Below are 19,873 nucleotides of genomic sequence, written 5' to 3' on the forward strand. Positions count from 1 at the left end.
TACCATGAATGGTACGATCTATACTGGCGTTGGAGCAGTTTGAGTTATCTGCGCACTCGGTTTATGTCAATCATGTTTTTCTCAACAATGGTCTGTTTTATTTCGTCCGCGTAAGGCCAGGATATAACATATTTTTATTACCTAGTTACAGGTAGTTAAGTAAAAAAAAAGGTTACGCGACGATGTTGCAACTACTGAGACTCTATTTTTATAGAATTAGAATCAACTTTAAATACGATTTTAAATGAATCCAAAATGAGTGCTACGAACAAATCTAGATAACACAAATCTAGGTCGATATAGGCGTGTCAAAACAAAAGTGTGTCAATGTTTTTAGATTTTTTGGTCGGTTTGTTGATCTTTAACAATTTCGGTATCCATTGAAATTCGTAAATCAATTAATCAGTGTTATTGATTTTGTGATCAACTTATTCCAAACCTTCACCAAAACTAATTAAAATTAATTAAAGTTAGCTTACGCAATCTCAAAGTTCGTTTAAACATAGTTGTTAATAGTTTTAATCGAAGGTTTCTTATTAAATTAATTCAGTTACAGCTCCCTATTTATTGTTAAACAAATGAGGAGGCACACTGACAATTTATCCCGCCAGGCGGCGCCTGTGCAAGTGTCTAAGCATGTCAAAGCACAAATACCATCTTCTCGCTCTCACGTATGAAATTCTTTATCTGTGCAATGGACTAATAGTGTGGCGCCATCTGTCATAACCTTTGAGTGTGCCTCCTCATTGTAATGTTTTGACTTAAAGGCGTTTTTACTAAACATACGCTTTTTTGTAAAAACTAGCGTTTAATGGAGCTTTTTCTTTACTTAGTATGTACTTAATTAATTGTTAGGTGGCAGGGTGTCGGGGTATCAGCAATAATGTCTTTTCCCCTATAAATTACGTGTTTCTCACCCCCTCAGTTGCTTGAGATAGTTTTCTGGCACCAAAAGATTGTATTGTAAAAGCATTTTCTTGTAAAAACGAACAGCACGGTAAGGAATTCCGCCATCACGGACTCTGGGGAAATGCGTTGGTTTATGGAAAAAGTCTTGGCTTAAAAACTCTGAAGGCTTTACCTGATATGGCGTTATACAGGTATAACATTGTATGTATGGGTCTCTTTACACTGCATGAGATTTTAGATACATTGCGGATTGTTGAGCTTCTGAAATCTCATAATCAGCGCACTAATTCAATACTTATCAAAATGAAACGAAACTCGTACGGGAGTTCGTTCTTGTACCGCGTAAAGAGTCCTAAAGCTGTATGTCGAAATACAAATCGGTTATTTTAGCTGCGTACGCAATATAACTGGATTTGAGTTTGATTTAGATATGTCTACATATACAATACCATGACAATTCTTAGGAGTTATTCTAAATCCTTCAAACTGCTAATGCCTTCAAACTGTCTGTTTATCTCTGTATTAAACCGCCACAGTAGCTAGCGACTCTCTTACTACGCACCATTACCATTTATCAGGTATAAAAAGGTTCCGTGTCCGTAACAAGTGTCGTTGACACTAATTCATTTAAGCTTATCAGGCAAACAGTTCCGCTGTACTGATAACAGGAGACATTAGCGTAACTTGGCCCTACGTTCCATCGCTTACGAAGTTTGTTAGCTTTGCTTTATGGTTTGTAAACCAGCATAAATGGGTCCGAGGAATCATAATAGCAGCGACAAATAAGTAGTACCTAAAGATTTTAGATCTCTTTCACTGTACAATATAATAACCCTGATCCCCACAATTTCTCTTATTAAAGAATTGTCATTAAATTAAACAATGTAAAAAACCGTTTCATTTTGACGAATGAACTCTGTATTTCTCAGATTTTATAGTAAAAAAGTGCAGTATTTATATATTAAAGTAGGTTTTATACTTTACTTCACTAAACAACTATCAGGCTTTGTAAAAACTGTATAAGGATAGGGCTTGTGAGGTCTTAGGCTGGCATCTAGATATTTTTAACTTTAAAAGAGCTCATTAGTCGGGGTTTGGCTTTTAACCCTTCGTTTCAAACCTGTAAGTAGCGCCACCTAGCCAGAACAATCACATGGAATTTGAATTCTCACGGTATTCTGGTTTACTGAGGCCTCAGGTGAACTTGCACAGGAAAAAAGTCTCATTTCAACTGATTAAAATTAAGGTAGCTTAAAGTAATGTAGAGATACATACTTACCCCCTTATTCATAAACGTACACTAAAGTTATCAAGCCGATAAAGTTCGTTTGTCCCTTTCCGACGTATTGGTGTGATAGAAAGGGACAAACAAACTTTATCGGCTTGATAACTTTAGTGTACGTTTATGAATAAGGGGGTAAAAATTTAAACTCGTATAAAGCGACTACAATCAGACCAAGCTAAGTTGACAACGATTTTGTCGAATGATGACGTCAAAATTATATCAAAGCCCACTGTATCAAATTCTGTCCGATCTGACACTAGTCACTTTATCCGTTGTCTGATACGTCACGAAGGGCTAAAGGTATAATTATTACCAACGGTTGCCTCTGGTAACAGCTACTGGTAATCTGATATTCACTCTTCAGGTTCTTATCGCCTGCGTGTGGTAAGCGCTGAGAATAGGCAAGTATATACAAGCTGCTGATGGTGTAAGCTGAGAAGAGGTGCTTCCAAGAACCAAGATACTGTTGACATGACGTGTGTGCTTACGAACATTATCTTTAACTTATAATATGCTAGGCTAAAACGCTGTACAAGTTTTACGATGAAACACAGATTGCAGATGCGGAATCCGTTAGGTTACCATCCTGTCACATGCATGTTTACAAACATTAAGCAGGTAGATTTTTTAAGGAGGCGATAAGGATGTGAGTTAGAAGAAATACCTAAACTTTTGAAACCCTAATTTTTTTTAACAAAAACTTATAGGTAACCTACAGGCTTGCTTTTAATTAGGTAGGTACCTAGAATTTGTGTTAGGTTAGACGTCATGATTGATTACCTATACGTAGCGACAACACCCACTTACGATGTTATGCTCACAAATCGTCGAAAATATAAGTACTTACAGTGAACTTCAAGAAGGGTAATTTCGAAGAAATACGGGTAAACAGCAGTGTGGCTCACGTGACTTGATCGCTTCGCTTCCGTCCCTTCAATTTGTGCAATTGACGTTTCTATCTCACTTCCTTGTAGGTTTATTCCATTGTTTTCAATACAAATAGAAGCGAAAGTTTCTCACGTCGATGGATCTATGATTGGATCGGGTGATGGAATTACGTGAAAGAATATAACGGATTCTTACCTCACTGTCTTGAATAATGACACGCCATTAAGGGATCATCATAATCGAGCGAGCGGTTCTCACTATTAACTTGGAGCACATGAGTGGCGATACGACGGAGCTTTTAACAAGGTTGTAACTCAATGTTTAACGTTTGTTCTAATTCTAAATGAAATGAAGTAGGTTACCTAAAGGTAGGTACCTACTTATCTTTTACCTGCGAAGCCGCGGTGCTGATCCTGCGAAATCTGTGGAACGATCCCGGGTTCTTGGTTGCCTACCCATGCCTACCTACGTTTGAATGGAGAATCGATCCCTCTTTCCTCCACGTCACGCTTTGACAAGTATGTCAGTGTGAGAGTGACAGGTGTCTTATCCACGTAGATAAGTGATAATATTGGAAGATATTGGAAGCATAAAGCTGAGTTTAGACCTGCAAGTTACCTTGCGGTTAATTTGAGACGCAACTATAAGTAAAAGTGAGTGGCAAATATCTGCATCTCATCGTTGCATAACTTGCTCGTCTAAACATGGCTTAATACGCCGGCATCGGCAGGAATAATAAATAAAAAAGAAGAATTAGAATAATAAAAAATAAAAATGATAAAATGAATAATGATTTATTAATTTTATTTAGCTTGGCATGTGTATTTTCTTTCTTTGTAAATGACGATCCTTATTGGGAGACACAATTATTTTTATTTGGAATCAATTATGTAATTTTTGACGATCATGATGTGAAGATAAACATAATTTTGACATGTAGCAAATTTATTTATAATTTTTATCATGAAATAAATAAATCTAATCTAATCTAATATACATAGGAGCATTGGAACTAGAATTCAAAATAGTAATTACATTTATGAAAGCGCCATCTATAATCTCTTATAGTTACTGTATCATACATTGATAAAAGCGCCATCTATGATATTAGCCAACAAACCTTTACACACGGTAGTGAGCTCTTTTATTTCTGTTACGGATACGAGCGTAGAAACCAGTACTAAATAATTCCGCTAGATGGCAAGCTGCAACATGAAGCTACCAAATTTGTCATAAGTGCTACTAGATGGCGCTAGAAAACTTTACACAACTACATACTTAGTTTGCGACGTCCGTTCAAAAAGTGTAACAAAATAAAGAAGTCGAATGCTGCTATTTTTCTGATTTATTCATGGCTAGTTATTATCACATTATTCAATTTCCTGATTTATGTTTGAGTAGGCAGACTTATCAATCAACGAAGTCGCAATTTTTTGCAAGGTTTTTGCCAGGTTGTCCCTTTTAGGTATTAATAAAGGCTATTTTCCTTCTAGTCAAATCACCTTCTTTTTAAAACTGTCAAAACGAATTTGAACGATTTGCTAATATTTTTATTTAAACGAAATTGTGTTTAGTGACGTCACGGCCAACTGAATTTATTTTATGTCTTTCTATCCGACTTATAACAGTTATAACCCAGAAATATTGTTTAAAATTAACTAGGTACTGTCCACGTATATCTTACTCGTAAAATTAATTATCTGATGCTTTATTTCGTGCATGGTCAAGTACCCTAATTTGTAGGTGGATGTTTTTTAAATACTTATTTTTAAGCTAGGTAATAGGCAGAAGGTACGTAATAAATCATAGAAAAACATTTGATGATAATTTTAATAAAACATTTAATTGATTGTCATAATAATAATATCATCCGTCATCTTTAACCGGATCAGCTAAATTAGACTAAATTTACCTAGTCCTTGAGTGCTTGGATCGATTAGCCCGTTTATAAGGAAGGAAGTAACATTTTCGAGTGTCACAAACATACCCAGAATCTGTCCAAGAATGTTGGTAACTGTTATTTTGAATGCATACTTTGATAAAACCATGACGTTTAGCCCCCCCCCCCCTCCTTCACATCTAGTGCCAACTTATCCTGGACTGACTCTACAGTTTGGCGAACTAGCTTGGCTAGGTTTAGGGCCTTTTTGTACGGTCAACCAATTAGAATCCTAGGCCAGTCTAGAACCCTGTCGTATTGGCACCGTACTTTATTTGCTATAGAAGTCAGTTTGAATTTTACTGTGAAAGGGTTCTACAGTGGCCTAGGATTTAGATTAGTTGACTGTACCTTAGCTCTTAGTAGCTTAGTCTACTCAGGCCGATCACGCATATAGACTTACAGAGCAATTGAATAGTGCGTACAGCAAACTACCAAGTCTTATTGCACAGAATTATAATTTCTAATAATGACATCTAGTAACATTCTTATTCTATAATAGCATTAATAGCCAAGACAACGTAATGTCGAGATTTATTTTTACATACAAACAGCGAGGCTGCAAACAACTATTGCATATAAGTATCAACCTGAGTAAGTAATACTTATTAATATTATCTATCATTTTTAGAAATGTCTATAAGAACTATTTACTCATCAAGTCACCATGTTTCAAAACAGAAGTTTCTTAGCGGAATGTCAAGGAGCAAACAAAACGGGTTATGCATAATTTTTTGAGAATTGCCAACTCCCTTGGATACTTAGAAAAAAATCGTGCTCAGCTACAATACTTTACATTTACTGCCAAAAATAAGAGATACATTGATTTTTTGTATAGAAAATGAGACCCATTATATGTTGAGGAAATTTTCCTCGTCCCAAGAGTTAAAATGTTGGTATTCAAGAAATATAAAGCGATAGGTATAGATAGAAGGCCTTGGTTAAATTTATTTATTTTTTAAAACCGTATCTAATAAGGATTACATGAATAGGCGGAAGAAAATAAAACTAATCAAATCGATTAAGTAACTCAAAGATTACCTACAAGACTGCCTTAAACGGTGCGTTGTTACAAAATACTTGACCATCGAAAAAGTCGAACGAGTTTTCAATGTAATCCATTATAGTTCAAAATGCAAAGTTTGTGTGCAAATATGAAAACAAGTTCGAGTTTATACGGATCCGGTCCGCACAGCTTTGTGATTCAGTCAACCAATTTGAATCAAAGGCCACTGTAGAACCTTTGCACAGTAAACGTCAATGTGACTTCTTATGGCAAATGGAACACACTTTAAATGAGGCAGGGTTCTAGAGTGGCCTAGGATTCAAATTGGTTGACTGTACAAAACGCGATATGCCTCTTTAGAAATTACTTTGCATGCAAATGTATAGGAAAAAGACATGGTATCATGTTTGAGTTAGGCCGATAGTCCACTAACATAATTATGTTTATCATAGAAATATGATCATAATAGGCAACATGCCATTCTTTTGCCTTCACGTTGGAGAAAAAGGGAGGCCTATGATCATATTTCTATGATAAACATATGATAGTGGACTTTCAGCCTTATTGAATAATTTTGATACATAACGGAATAGGTACGTCGAAAAGGGTTCAAACTACTTAAGTACCTATCTCAATACTTGAGAGTACCTAATAATGATAAGTACCATTTATATTTTGGACTTACGCCGTGGCTTGCGTGGGCGACGGTCGCGCGATGGTCGCGCGACGGCGATGCGACGCATAGGAAATCAAACCTTATCGATATGGAAGTATGAGACGCGACGGCGACGGTCGCGCGACCGTCGCCCACGCAAGCAAGACACGGCGTTACATTCCATCTCAGTGCAAGAGCGTGTTGCAGATTTATCTTGAAGAGGGGTTGCCGCTAAATTCAATAAGTACCTATGTCGTTACTAAGTCTGTACAATTATAATTAACTCAGTTGAAACTGAGATTCTGAAAAGAAGTTCCTAATCTAGTCTTAGAAAATGACTGTGACATGGATGTTTTTACCTAGGCAGTAGGCACCTACTTTATTAAATGGCACATAAAACATAAGTACAATATATTCTTTTACATTTTAATTATTGTAGGAAATGCATGCGCGGTTTCATTCATATATAAAACAACAATACATCTATTTCAATAAAATGTCAAAATTCTGATACATTCATAATGCATTTATATTTTATATGATAAATATATACTTACATATTAATTTATAATTGTTTAACTGATTACTTTGAGATTTGGTTCTTAATTATTAATTTAACAATCTAATAATATTTACAGCAGCATTAAAGTTGGTGGTGTTTATTCATTCTTCATCATTGAGAAGATCTGTACATGACTTCGCTTTGGTAGTTCTGAAAAAGAAAATTCTTATGAAAATAATGAAACAATACCTTTTGTCTTTTTTTCTCGAGTTCCTAAAGGAAGCAGAAAAGAACTGAATCCATTTTAAATAATAAAAATAAATTACTTAAACTATTACTTTTGTTTTATTAAATAACAAAAACTTCAATGGTAATACGCAGACTATATTGATGAAATCGCAATAGCTGTCACGAATGTAACGAAAGAGTGAAGGAAAATATATCTACCGGTGTAACTTATTGACAAATCAGTAGCTCTTAGCAGTCTGCTTGTATCCATACATACATACATACATATAATCACGTCTGTATCCCATAGGTGTAGGTAGAAAGGGGGTAGTGAAATTCTTAACCCGTCACCACACGGAGCTTGTATACAAGTATCGCTTATCCCACTTTATTATCTGATTTGTGCCAGCGTTCGTGAAATTTCCTGTATCTACTTTTAACAGTCTTCATTATAGCAGTTCCTAAGACTGAGCCTGTATCCTGACAATACTGGAAGGATGACTAAGCGTTGACTTCATGATAACTAGAGTGCAAATTGTCGGACACGGAACCCTAAAGTCGAACCCGAAAGCTCATTGTACCTACAACGAGCTCCCTAACAATTACAATTACACCACACAGTAACTGACTTCCGATCTTTGCGGATATGACTGTTGGCCTGTAAGCGCACTCTACAAACAGTATCGTTGTATGACTATGCTTCCTTATCTACCCTGGACGATCTTCTTGATATTGGTCATTTACAAACAGTTGTACTCTTGCCCTACAGTTACAGTTTGTCAAGTAATCTAAACATAATACTAACTGAGGATTCCTTGCTCTCCGGCAGACCCTGAGTTCAATGGCGCCGTTGCGCACTGCCTTGAAGAGGGCCAGCGCTTCAACGTGCGCGAGCTCATGACACGCCTGCCCGTTCACCGCCAGCACCTCGTCTCCTGAAATTAATAACATAAACAATTAGGTCACCGAAATAAGTTGTTACGAGTAAATTCTTGCTATCTGTTTTCAAAGCTTTACTAAGCCTACTAAGTCAGTTCTCAGAGAATAACACATGGGAGAGGCTGGCAAACCAAAGATCGTAAGCCATAGCTTTCAAGTCACAAAGGTGAGCGTCAGGACCCCTGGACCACTACAGATATTTGATGTTTAGTACATACTAAAATTTAATACCTATTTGATACTCTTTGGTACCTGAGTACATATATTTGGTACCTCCACTGATATCGAAAAATCGAGCGAATAAAGTGGCCAGACATTCTGATGTCAGGATGTCTGGACCATTTTTGGTTTACATAGTTCTAGATAACACTACTAATTGATATCTTAGTCAATATTTAATACCTATTTGGTACCTGTCAATATATTTTTTTCAAATTTTTTTGGCGTACCAGAAAAAAATTATGACGGAATTTAAGGTTGTGAGCCCAGCCGTGCCGTTGAAGTATGTAGCGCCTGTCAAAAGTATAGAGGCAAATCCGCCTGCCCTCCTGCGCGCGTCAACTTAAATAGGAATTTAGTTTTAGGCACTCGCACATCATCTCTACTGACTAGTGGCATTAATATAGTCGAAATATAAAAGTAATTAGTGTAATTACACTAGTTTTCCATTTTCCTCCTGAGAGACCTAAACACGTGGCAACAGTTGGGCAAATTCTAGGGGGGAAATAGCATAAACTGTTATAATTAACAGCGTCATTGTTAATATTGGTATATAGGGTGTATTTTGATGATGTGGACTAGTCTATGGTCCACGAGCTCCGTTATAGGGGTTTATCATATAAATAAACCACTGCTTTCGGTAACATTTTTTTTTGCATCGATTAGTGTCAATTATGAATTAAGAATAAATACAAACATCAAATCAATCATCTACTATCAGTACCTACAACCAGAATGCCGCCAAATCTGCCATACAGCTCTACAGCTGCTGAACAGATTTACAAATTTCTCCGCCAGGAGATGTCTCTCAGGGACATGACATGACATTAGACGTTATTGAGACTGTATGAGGTTCTCTCAGGAGGAAAATGGAAAACTAATTACTTTTATATTTCGACTATATTATAATGCCACGTAATAGTCAGTAGAGATGATGTGCGAGTGCCTAAAACTAAATTCCTATTTAAGAGGCCGTCAATATCAAAAAGTAGAAAATCGTAAAATTGGTAGTTTTCTACGTCCGGTTTTAGTTTCAATATATACTTATTGATAAGAAAAGCACTTGTTTTAAACAGCGCGTATTCTTATCTACAAAATCAGTAGTTAACATCAAGGAAAAGTTACTCCCTGAATTAATTATGATTTTTTTCCTGACGCTAGTTTAAGAAAACCCGCAAATAGTGCTCACGTCTGAGTGAGCTGAGCTCAATTTTGTATACTTTAGGCTGCTAAAATTGATGCTGTTGCATTACTTATATCCTAAACTAAAAATTCAGTAGTTTACATGTGTGTTATCATGCTACTAAAATACAGTAAATGGAAGTTAAACGACATCAATATTTGTCTAAAAATACTTCGAATCAAATGGCAATTACTTCGAAAACCTTTTAGGCAAACAAAAGGCTTTCTTGATAATTATAAACTTTAAGTATGTGTATGCAAAATAGTGTGTAATACAAATCAGGAAACACTTCCAATTTTAGATACATACTTACTTAAAGTTGTAACTAAAATGCGGTCGGCCCCTGTCGGCATCTTCATAAATTTGAATATGTACGACCGTGTTTTAGTTTTAAAATAATGTTATTTTATAAGCTAGATAACTGGACTACAGAATTATTACCTTTTCATATTTTTCCTTAAAAAGAGAACGAATAAAATCAATGTTGAATATAAACTTTCGTAAATTTTCCATACAAACGTCAAAACTGCGAACAGATTCTATTGAGTCAGACGCCCGATCGGGCTCGTTCGGAGCGGACGTGTCGCCAAATTTGCTCCAATGACATTTGTTTTTGACACTGGAAATCATATACGGATACAAAAAGATTGCCAGTGCTATGAATGTATTCAAAAGTAATAAGGTAAATAAATATCGTCACGTCTAAAAGAGTCTCAGTTTAAAATCGTTTTTTTTGTGTTGTTTACTACTTATTATTGTTGAGAAATAAAAAAATATATGTAACTTTAATACAATGATAAGAAATATAGGTATTTTTTGACTTCTAAACTTTATTAAAATGAAAGAGTTTTAAAATTAATTTTAACTCGTTGGACTTTATTTTCATTATACTGGTCACATTATTTAGTGTGTCAGTGTGTGTAACATTCTCTTTCGCGAAGAGACATTCAGTGTGGCGTATGAAAAAACTAACAGAACTAATAATTATAATTATATTCTATAAACGATTATTTACGTAAATGGCGAAATTATTAATTGTAATAATATATTATCTTATCACAAAATTGTTCTGTATGACTTAACTTCTTACGTTCAATATAATTTTTAAATGGTGTTTGCACACGGGGCACGTAACCTTAGATTCAGACAACTTTAACTAAATTTTGAAAATTATTATTTTAATGAAGAATTCTATATATGGCAACAATTTTACATGTAAACTGACTGTCAACCTCTGTTCATACATAACCTCAACCTTTGTCTCAGTGCATTTATAACGGATGTTATAATGGCTAAACCGATCAGGAACAGTGAATTATTTTAATTCATTCGGAAAAGGGTTTAACCATTTATAATTAGAATAAACGAAGCACTGTTTTTTTACACCAGAGTTGTTTTGATTTTATATGGTGTTTGCACAAATTTATTTTGAAAAATAATCAGAGTCAATTCGTGTGAGATGGTAACACTAAATTGACACTGTCCGCAATCTAAACACGCGGCAGCGTGTCAAGCCAAGTTCAAGTAACCGAACTGGCAGACAATATCGTGTGTAATATTACACGAACTATTTGGAGCCTCTATGGGCGTCCTCACAACAAAAACTATTTCACATAAACGTCTTAAATTTGGCTCTTATATTGATATTTGTGACATACATATTATGTGCCTGTCGTGATTGTTTCACCGGATGGTCTGATCGGAAGATTAGACCATTTCGTTGAATCTCCTTCTTGTTTATGTCTTATTATTTGTAACGTTTATTTTGTGTGTGTGTTAACGAATAAATTAATTATATTCTATTCTATTCTATTCTATTATAAAAGTTATAAGAAATGATATTTTATGTCATCAATTGTCATAAAACATTTTAAGGACTGCCATTGAACTTGGCACCCGTTTAGATCTCCCTGCTTTTGTCGTTGACGCCAACAACCAAGGCATATATAATATTGAACTTGGCTCATATTTCCCTTTTTTTGGTTTCGATGGGATTTTAACGTTTCAACTGATCTTCAGTGAAACTATAGACCTGTCTTAAGTTCCTCTCACTTAGGTCACTGACCTCTTCCAGTAAATTGCGGTAGTGTGCGAAAAGTATGTTGGTGAGTGTGACGTGCGTTAGTGTGTGTAAATGGGGTAATTTGACAGATACTGAATTTTTACCCATCGTGACGGATTTGCCTCTATACTTTTGACAGGCGCTACATACTTCAACGCCACGGCTGGGCTCACAACTTTAAATTCCATCATAACTTTTTTCTGGTACGCCAAAAAAATTTGAAAAAAATATATTGAAAGGTACCAAATAGGTAGTAAATATTGACTAAGATATCAATTAGTAGTGTTGTCTAGAACTATGTAAACCAAAAATGGTCCAGATATCCTGACGTCAGAATGTCTGGCCACTTTATTCGCTCGATTTTTCGATATCAGTGGAGGTACCAAATATATGTACTCAGGTACCAAATAGGTACTAAATTTTAGTATGTACTAAACATCAAATATCTGTAGTGGTCCAGGGGTCCTGACGCTCACGTCACAAAGGGCACGAAGTGAACACAAACGGGCATCTAACTGATTTAGGACTATAATCAAGACAATAGTAAGTAAACCAGCTTTTACTAAGTAATTATCACTAAAAGTTTTAGGCCCATATTTTCCCGAAAATGGATGGACAACCGTAACGGACAGGATAAGTAACTAAAATGAAAGTGACGGAGTTGTTCAATAAAATGACATTAGTTACATTGAATGCTTAAAACAATTTGCAGAAATGTATAACTAACCGCAACGGAAGTCTGTAGTTGAATATGTAACTTACAATTAGTACGATAAATTCATTATCAAAGTGCATTGCAAGTAAACATGTCAACAACACGAGGTCCGGTTACTGTATTTCAGCCTAATTGATAGTACGCTGTGTACACATTGTGCGGCTTCTTATCCTTATCAAATTACATTCCTTCCACGAGGTTTAATCATAACAAGCGGCTTAAAATGCCAATAAATTGAAATAATATTTTTGTTAACGTACCTGCTTGAAGTCTTCCATCGTCGATGGCTTGTCCTTGTGGTAAGATGCTTTTAATGAATATTCCCAACGGCCCTCTCGGGGAGTCTCTGCCTCCTACGATAGTGAAGCCGAGAGGTTTTTTCCCGGCGCCCTTCTCGAAAGTGATCGTGTGGTAGCTGTGCGTGGGTGCTTTCGGCTTACGGGGAAGCGTGCAAAAGTTTGCCGCATTCGGTGTTTGTGGTTCAATGTCGTTTCTGACTTTGGTCCGTTCCGCGTCGGGCGTGTCGACGTCGACGATGTCACCAGCACAACTGAGCGCGAGGCCCTCCTTGTTGGCGCCACCGTAGCTGACGACCTGCCGGCGTAGCAGCTTGTTGTTCATGCTGCTGTAGGTCGCGTTCTGGCCCTTATGGAAGTGTGAGTGTGTGTTTGCGCCGTCGCTCGCCCCGTCCGTTGCAGATAGCGCGCTCTGATTACACGACTCGTCCTGCGACCGACGCCGGTCTATCCTGACGTCAATTTTATCGCCTCGCCTGTCTTTACCTAAAATTAACGCATTTTCGTAATCGACTGAGCTTTCTCTCATCATAACCGGCTTTCTCAGAGATGGTGGCCTTTGTTTAATATCAGGTGTCGTTTTGTCTTGCTGCCTGCCTATTACAATATCGATTTCAGGGGCCCCCGATTTAAGAGCTTCCTTTGCCTCGGCCATTGTAAGATCACGAAGTCGTCGCCCATTCACGTTAAGTAATTCATCGCCAATACATAACGTCCCTTCTCTGAAAAAATAGCAAAACAATATTACATATGGAACTAAATAATTACTTTATTAGTATAAAAACATTATTCTTCTTTACTGAGGTTTGTTTATGAGATATATAGAGGAAAGGGATGGGCACGAAAGCCACAAGATTTGAATTCACGCGCACAGTGAACTTTTTAAATTAGTTAGTAGGTAGGTATTCATAATTCTCCTCAGCAATTTGAACTCGAATGGATTACTTAAGAATGGATCAAAGTTTCCTCGAGGCTTATGTTTTTTAGATGCTTAAAATCACATGAGTTATTGCATTCATTAAGTACTTATTTAGCAAAAAAAAAAAATTGAGTTCCGTATTAAAAAAGTACAAAAGGAACCCTTATGGTGGGACTCTGTCCACGTCTGTTTTTAAATCGAAAGTTTTGTCTTGTTATATCTTATCTGTCTATATCTACTGATCAGTACATAATTTACTTTAAAACTTACTTTTCAGCGAGTCCTCCTGGAACTACATGAGCAACTAAATATCCAACGTGACCTTCGTCAGGTAGTTTTGTTTTTGCAATAAATATTCCTAGTTCTTCTGAAGGGTGTCGGCGGATGATGCGCACCACTTTGTACTCTACTTTTTCGGATTTATTGTATTTGGTAGGTCTTCTGCAGGGTGGAATCGGTGGGATACCAGCGTCACCTTGGCTGACATCTCTTTGCCTCATTTTTTGTTTCTCTGTCAGTTGCAAGAAATGAGGTTCCTCGGATACACTGTTATTTGGCATGCGTCTTAGAATTTCTTTGCGGTCTAGTGATAATGCTCTTTGGTTATGTTTAAGTCGTGGTTTAGATCCGCTGCTTCTATCTCTACTCAACCGGCTTGAAGCTCTCGCCTTTATGTAAGTGTGGTCACCAGATACGCTTCTTCCGTGACAAGGTACTAAAGTATTTGCGTGTGACGCAGAGCTTTCGCAGCGAGATGAAATTCTATCACTATCAAATATTGAAGAGGCTGCCGATTCATTGACTAGGATACCTGAGTCAGCATCTTCACAGTCTTGTATTAACACATTTTCATCATCACATGATGCTTGGTAAACGTCATCATGAAACACAGAGTTATTGCCTTTTTGGAATTCATCTAAACCTGGTAGGGCACCGTACGAAAAACTCCGTAATTTAGCCTTGACACCACCACGTTTCTTTCGACTCCTGTTTAGTGCACTGGATGATTTTAATATATTTTCATTACTCCCATCCACTTCGTCCTCGTCACCTTTTTGCTTATAAAGTTTGGAGAAAAACTTATTTGTGGAGGATTTTAGATATCTATCTGACATTGCTCTCAACTTCGCTGACAGACAAGAACCAGGTCCGATTGTGTCTTTATCATCTTTATGCTTAAATTTATCAGTCTTTTTTTGTGGTTTGATTAGAATATTTGAAGGTGCATTATCAAAGTTTTCGTAGTCATCATTAAATATTTGATCACTAGACTTGGAAAGTTTTGTGCCGACTTTAGGCACAGGATGATACCGATCACATTCAGATCCTGAGCTGTAGCATCTGGTGCCTCTAGCATTGAATGATTTATTGTCCCAGTGTCTTTCGGCAGGAGTTGGAATGCTTTTAGGTACAAACACGTCGTCGTCGTAGGTCGGCATTCTTACCCAAGGATTTTGATTTTCAAATTCAATATGACTATTGGGATAATTTCCATCATATCTACAATGAGCAACGTCTTCCGGAAGTCCGAATCGGCTACACTCGCTTCCTGAAGTCGAAGCGGCATCATCTCCGTAGTGCAATGGTCCGTTAGACTTGAAACACGACAATTTAGTATTTTTCACTTTGTCAAGTAGCGGATTTCGTTTTTCGCGGTACACTGTGTACTCCTTTTCCAAAGAACCCCCGCGGTTTTTGCGACTCGCGTATGTGTCTTGCGGCGGAGTGAAGCTGTTTTGCATGGATATTCGACGTGCAACAGGTGTGTCCTCACTTTGGTGACACGGAATCGGTGATTTATCTACGATTATTATTTGGTCACTGAGGTTATAGAAATTGGTTTCCACTGAACTGCTGCTGCTGTTCCGATTGGCAAACCTTCCTGGAGACATGTCTGTAAAAAACAAAAAGGTTAGGTTAATTAAAAAGAAGTTCAATACCTAATAATCAGTTCGTATTTTAACTTAAATAGTACCTAAGAAAAACCCCTCGTAGTGATTCGGGATATTCTCAGTGCTCTAAAGATAAATTCTGTGCATTAAGAAAGTCCGATCTATGCTACACAACATTGACAAATGCCAGTAAATAGGCATACATACTTATAACTACAGCGTAGCTGGTCAACTATGCGAGAATCTTGCTATATTTTGACACGCGCTGGACGTTTATTGCATTTAGCTTATCGCATAAAAGTCGAAGGTCACAGCATATACATAAATTAGCTTTGATTTTACGAGTATGTTTATGCAACCTGCGACATACTAGATGTAATGTATGACAATTCTAAATCTAGACACCAATAAAGACTTTGAAATATGATTCAACACCGATTAGGCTTGACAGTTGCCCTTACATTAATTTGACTAGGCACAATAAAGTTTTATTGAGCATTAGAACATTGAGTGGGCTAAAAGGAAATAATGTATAACGCCTTAAAGTAAGTAGGTCCGGACTTTGAATTAAATAGGTCGTGGGATAGAATGAAGTCAGCAATTGTGTTCGACGCCTACTGTTTTATGAGCTGGTTGGAAGAAATGCGAGATCTATGACATTGCGAATTAAAACGAATACTCTCGTAGGACTGCATTTAACAGATCGCAATAGCACTTCCAATGGAAATTGCATTTTTTATTAGATAATCGTGTCATTTATATGCCTAGTAAGATGACAATGGCACGTAAGTAATATATAATCACGACGTAAGATGTATAAATTAAGAAAAAAGAACAAAGGTAAGGAACCTAACATACTGTAACTAAACTGAAAAATAGCTATCTTGATAAATTAGTTGATTATAAGAAGTTGAGAATATTGACCCAGCTCTCAAATCGTAATCTAACATTTCACGTTAGACATTAGGCAGTAGGTAGATCAGACAAATCAAACGCTTATCTCGTTAACACAAACAATGAAATTTTAATTAAATAATTTTTAAGAAAAAAAAACCGTCGCCTTTCGGGTTCTGGTGAAAGTTACTTGCAAATGTTGGATTATGTAGAAATGTGTAGGTATTTTTTAAAACTGCTTTTAATGCTTTAATTATTAGATGGCAACATAAATGAATATACGTATAACGTTAAGGTTTGAGGAGTTTCCTCAATTCCTCATGAATCCGATATTATATTATAAGAAATCGAAGCTTGACAAACTTTGACTTGAAAACTCAATATGCTTAACAAACATAACTAAATAAATGTCACTGTTCTGAACTTAAATGCATGCTTTTCTTGCAAAAATACCAAAGTCACTTATGAGTGTGCCGTTCAGATTTGAGGAGTACGGTTCTGACTATCATCAGCAGTTCCACTGCACCAAATGTCACTGTTCTGGACGCAAGTGCATGCTGTTCTTATAAAAATACCAAAGTCACTATAAGCGTGCCGTTCAGATTTGAGGAGTTCGGTTCTGACCATCAGCAGTTCCACTGTACCAAATGTCACTGTTCTAGACGTAAGCGCATGCTGTTCTTATAAAAATGGCAAAGTCACTATAAGCGTGCCGTTCAGATTTGAGGAGTTTGGTTCTGGCCATCATCAGCAGTTCCACTGCACCAAATGTCACTGTTCTGGACGAAAGTGCATGCTGTTCTTATAAAAATACCAAAGTCACTATAAGCGTGCCGTTCAGATTTGAGGAGTTCGGTTCTGACCATCATCAGCAATTCCGCTGCACCAAATGTCACTGTTCTGGATGAAAGTGCATGCTGTTCTTATAAAAATACCAAAGTCACTATAAGCATGCCGTTCAGATTTGAAGAGTTCTATTCTGGCCATCATCAGCAGTTCCACTGCACCAAATGTCACTGTTCCGTACCTAAATGCATGCTGTTCCTTTAAAAACACAAAAATCACTATATGTATGCCTTTCAGATTCGAGGAGTTCCCTCGATTTCTCCAGGATCCCATCATCGATACGATACGATACGATACGATCATTTATTGATAAAATATATTTTACATGTCATTCTCTTAATTCTAAGTACTTATGCTAACAAATCTGTTACATAGTATCAGTCGTTTGGTTAACCAACCAGTTGATTTTTTTTTTACATAGATAACGTTTTATTAATGGACGTATTGTGGCTTAATTATATAGCTTAGTCTGGCACTTGAAAATAGTCGTCCAAGGAGTAGTAAGCTTCAGATACTAGTTTATTTTTAAGTTTATTTTTAAACAAGTAATAAGATGTAGCATTTTTGATATCATGCGGTAATGCGTTATATATCTTGGGTCCTACCGTGTGTATGCACTTTCTCGACGCCACAAGTTAAAAACAAAACATTAAACGATAATATCCTTTCAAGTTTCACAGAATGATACCTACAACTGTCAAAACTTGTGTATGCTCTTTATACAGCGGCTTATGGATCTGCATACATACACAGATGACACAAGGACGAACTATCCCGTGGCGAGATGTGTGTCAAGAGGCAATCATGTGCTAGCTCTGTTGCAAGTCCTTTGATAATTGCATATTCATATGGAATGACATTTTCTGTTTTTTTTATTTATACTACGTTGGTGGCAAACAAGCATGCGGTCCGCCTGATGGAAAGGACGCCTGCAACTCCAGGAGTGTCACGTGCGCGTTGCCTTTCCATTAGAAACTTGTACAATGAGAGTGTACAAGTTCTATGGAGGGTTTGGGTTGCCGACGACTCAAAGGACAATTAATAGACGAAACAAATTAGTTCCGTAGGTCCTTCCGTCACCAGTATACCGCACCCTCGTAAGGCTGCCAGAGTTCACTCTGGCAGCCTTACTCACCGGCTAATCTAATATCCTTTCAAGTTTCACAGAATGATACAACTGTCTGTGAAACTTGAAAGGATATTAGATGTTTGTATGCTCTTTATGAACTTTGTTAAAAATTAGGCTTTTTTTGTGGCGCCATCTATGTATGGTGTAGTGTATGCCCGTTCTTAGGCGGTCGCATTTTAATGTAGGGGATGGTATGATCTTCTTATATTTAATCTATGGTTCGTTTTAGAATATATATATTTGTATGGGATATGGGTTAAATTGTGGCGTAGGCGAGTGGCTGGCAACCTGTCGTCTGCAATGTCACAATTTGGATTTTTTTTCAACCCCTTTTTGCCAAGAGTGGCACTGAAACTTAGTAGTTCCTGTGCTCTGCCTACCCCTTTATGGGACATGTATGTTGTTTAAGAAGGATATAGACCTAGATCTACTAATTTGATGATGAGTAAGTTACCAATCCTGGCGCGGCGCGAGGAGCGTGTCTCGGGTTCGGGCGACGCGGCCAGCAGGCGCGGCGGCTCGCCCTTCTTGAACCACCGCATCCTCGCCGGATGTCACTCCATCGCGGTCTCACTGCAAAAAGAGGAAAGGAAATCAATAGGGGATATTATGCAAAACACCAGCGCCTCTAGCACATTACTGAGAGCCTACCGCGTGCCTGCCGAACGCGAAAATTCAGAAATACCCAAACTTTATTAGATGGCTTTAGTTTACCACCAGTTTGGGATCCAGTAGCCCATCTAAAAAGGAACAAGCACGAACGCTGTAAAGAGGTCGAAATGTCGGGATGTATTATAAATTCATTATACGCGAAATCCGTTTTATTTAGGTATTTATTTAAACTTTACTTACTTTGCACAAAAGAACAACTTAATGCACAAAAGGCGAACTTAATGCCATGAAGAATTCCCTACCAGTCAACCACAACCAACCAGTCTCGTTTTCATAGTTTTATTTCACGAAAATTTCGTTTTTTGCCGATTATTTATCTTGCGCATTCGAGCGACGAAGACGCAGTTATCAAAGTTGCCAAACTAAATTGTGTGGCGGTAATCTTACTAGTTATTGTTTATTTAATGAACCAGACACTCAAACAGACAAATGAAAACATTCCATGAAACAGATGACTCATTTCATAATGACTTATGACCTATTATCGATTAAGAAGTACTAGTAAAGCGAATAAATTAATTATAAGTTAATTATAACATACCAGTTACTTAGTAGTTCTACCGGTAATACACTAAACTGCAATTGTTGGTTACCGTTAACTATAATTAAATGTAATTTAAATGCTTTATGCCGGCTAGGTTATGGCCAATTCAACTTTTCAATTTGTCATTACATTTTTTTTTGTAAATGCTTTT

The 19,873-nt window shown here is 37.0% G+C and overlaps 1 protein-coding gene across 3 annotated transcripts in view; it reads right to left on the bottom strand.

Moving 5' to 3' along the window:
* Positions 1-4,894: 4,894 nt before the first annotated feature.
* The window catches only part of LOC125225381, a 65,544-nt gene continuing 50,565 nt past the window's right edge, over positions 4,895-19,873 (bottom strand). For all 3 annotated transcript variants that reach the window (XM_048129071.1, XM_048129072.1, XM_048129070.1), the window contains exons 3-7: positions 18,961-19,079; positions 14,016-15,639; positions 12,791-13,548; positions 8,218-8,347; positions 4,895-7,394 (exon numbers count right to left, since the gene is read on the bottom strand). In XM_048129071.1, coding sequence (XP_047985028.1) covers positions 7,346-7,394; positions 8,218-8,347; positions 12,791-13,548; positions 14,016-15,639; positions 18,961-19,048 — 2,649 coding nt within the window. In that variant the 5' untranslated portion in view covers positions 19,049-19,079 and the 3' untranslated portion in view covers positions 4,895-7,345. The remainder of the gene's footprint in view (positions 7,395-8,217; positions 8,348-12,790; positions 13,549-14,015; positions 15,640-18,960; positions 19,080-19,873) is intronic.

This window comes from Leguminivora glycinivorella, chromosome 4 (assembly GCF_023078275.1).
Source record: "Leguminivora glycinivorella isolate SPB_JAAS2020 chromosome 4, LegGlyc_1.1, whole genome shotgun sequence".
Classification (NCBI taxonomy): Eukaryota; Metazoa; Arthropoda; class Insecta; order Lepidoptera; family Tortricidae; genus Leguminivora; species Leguminivora glycinivorella.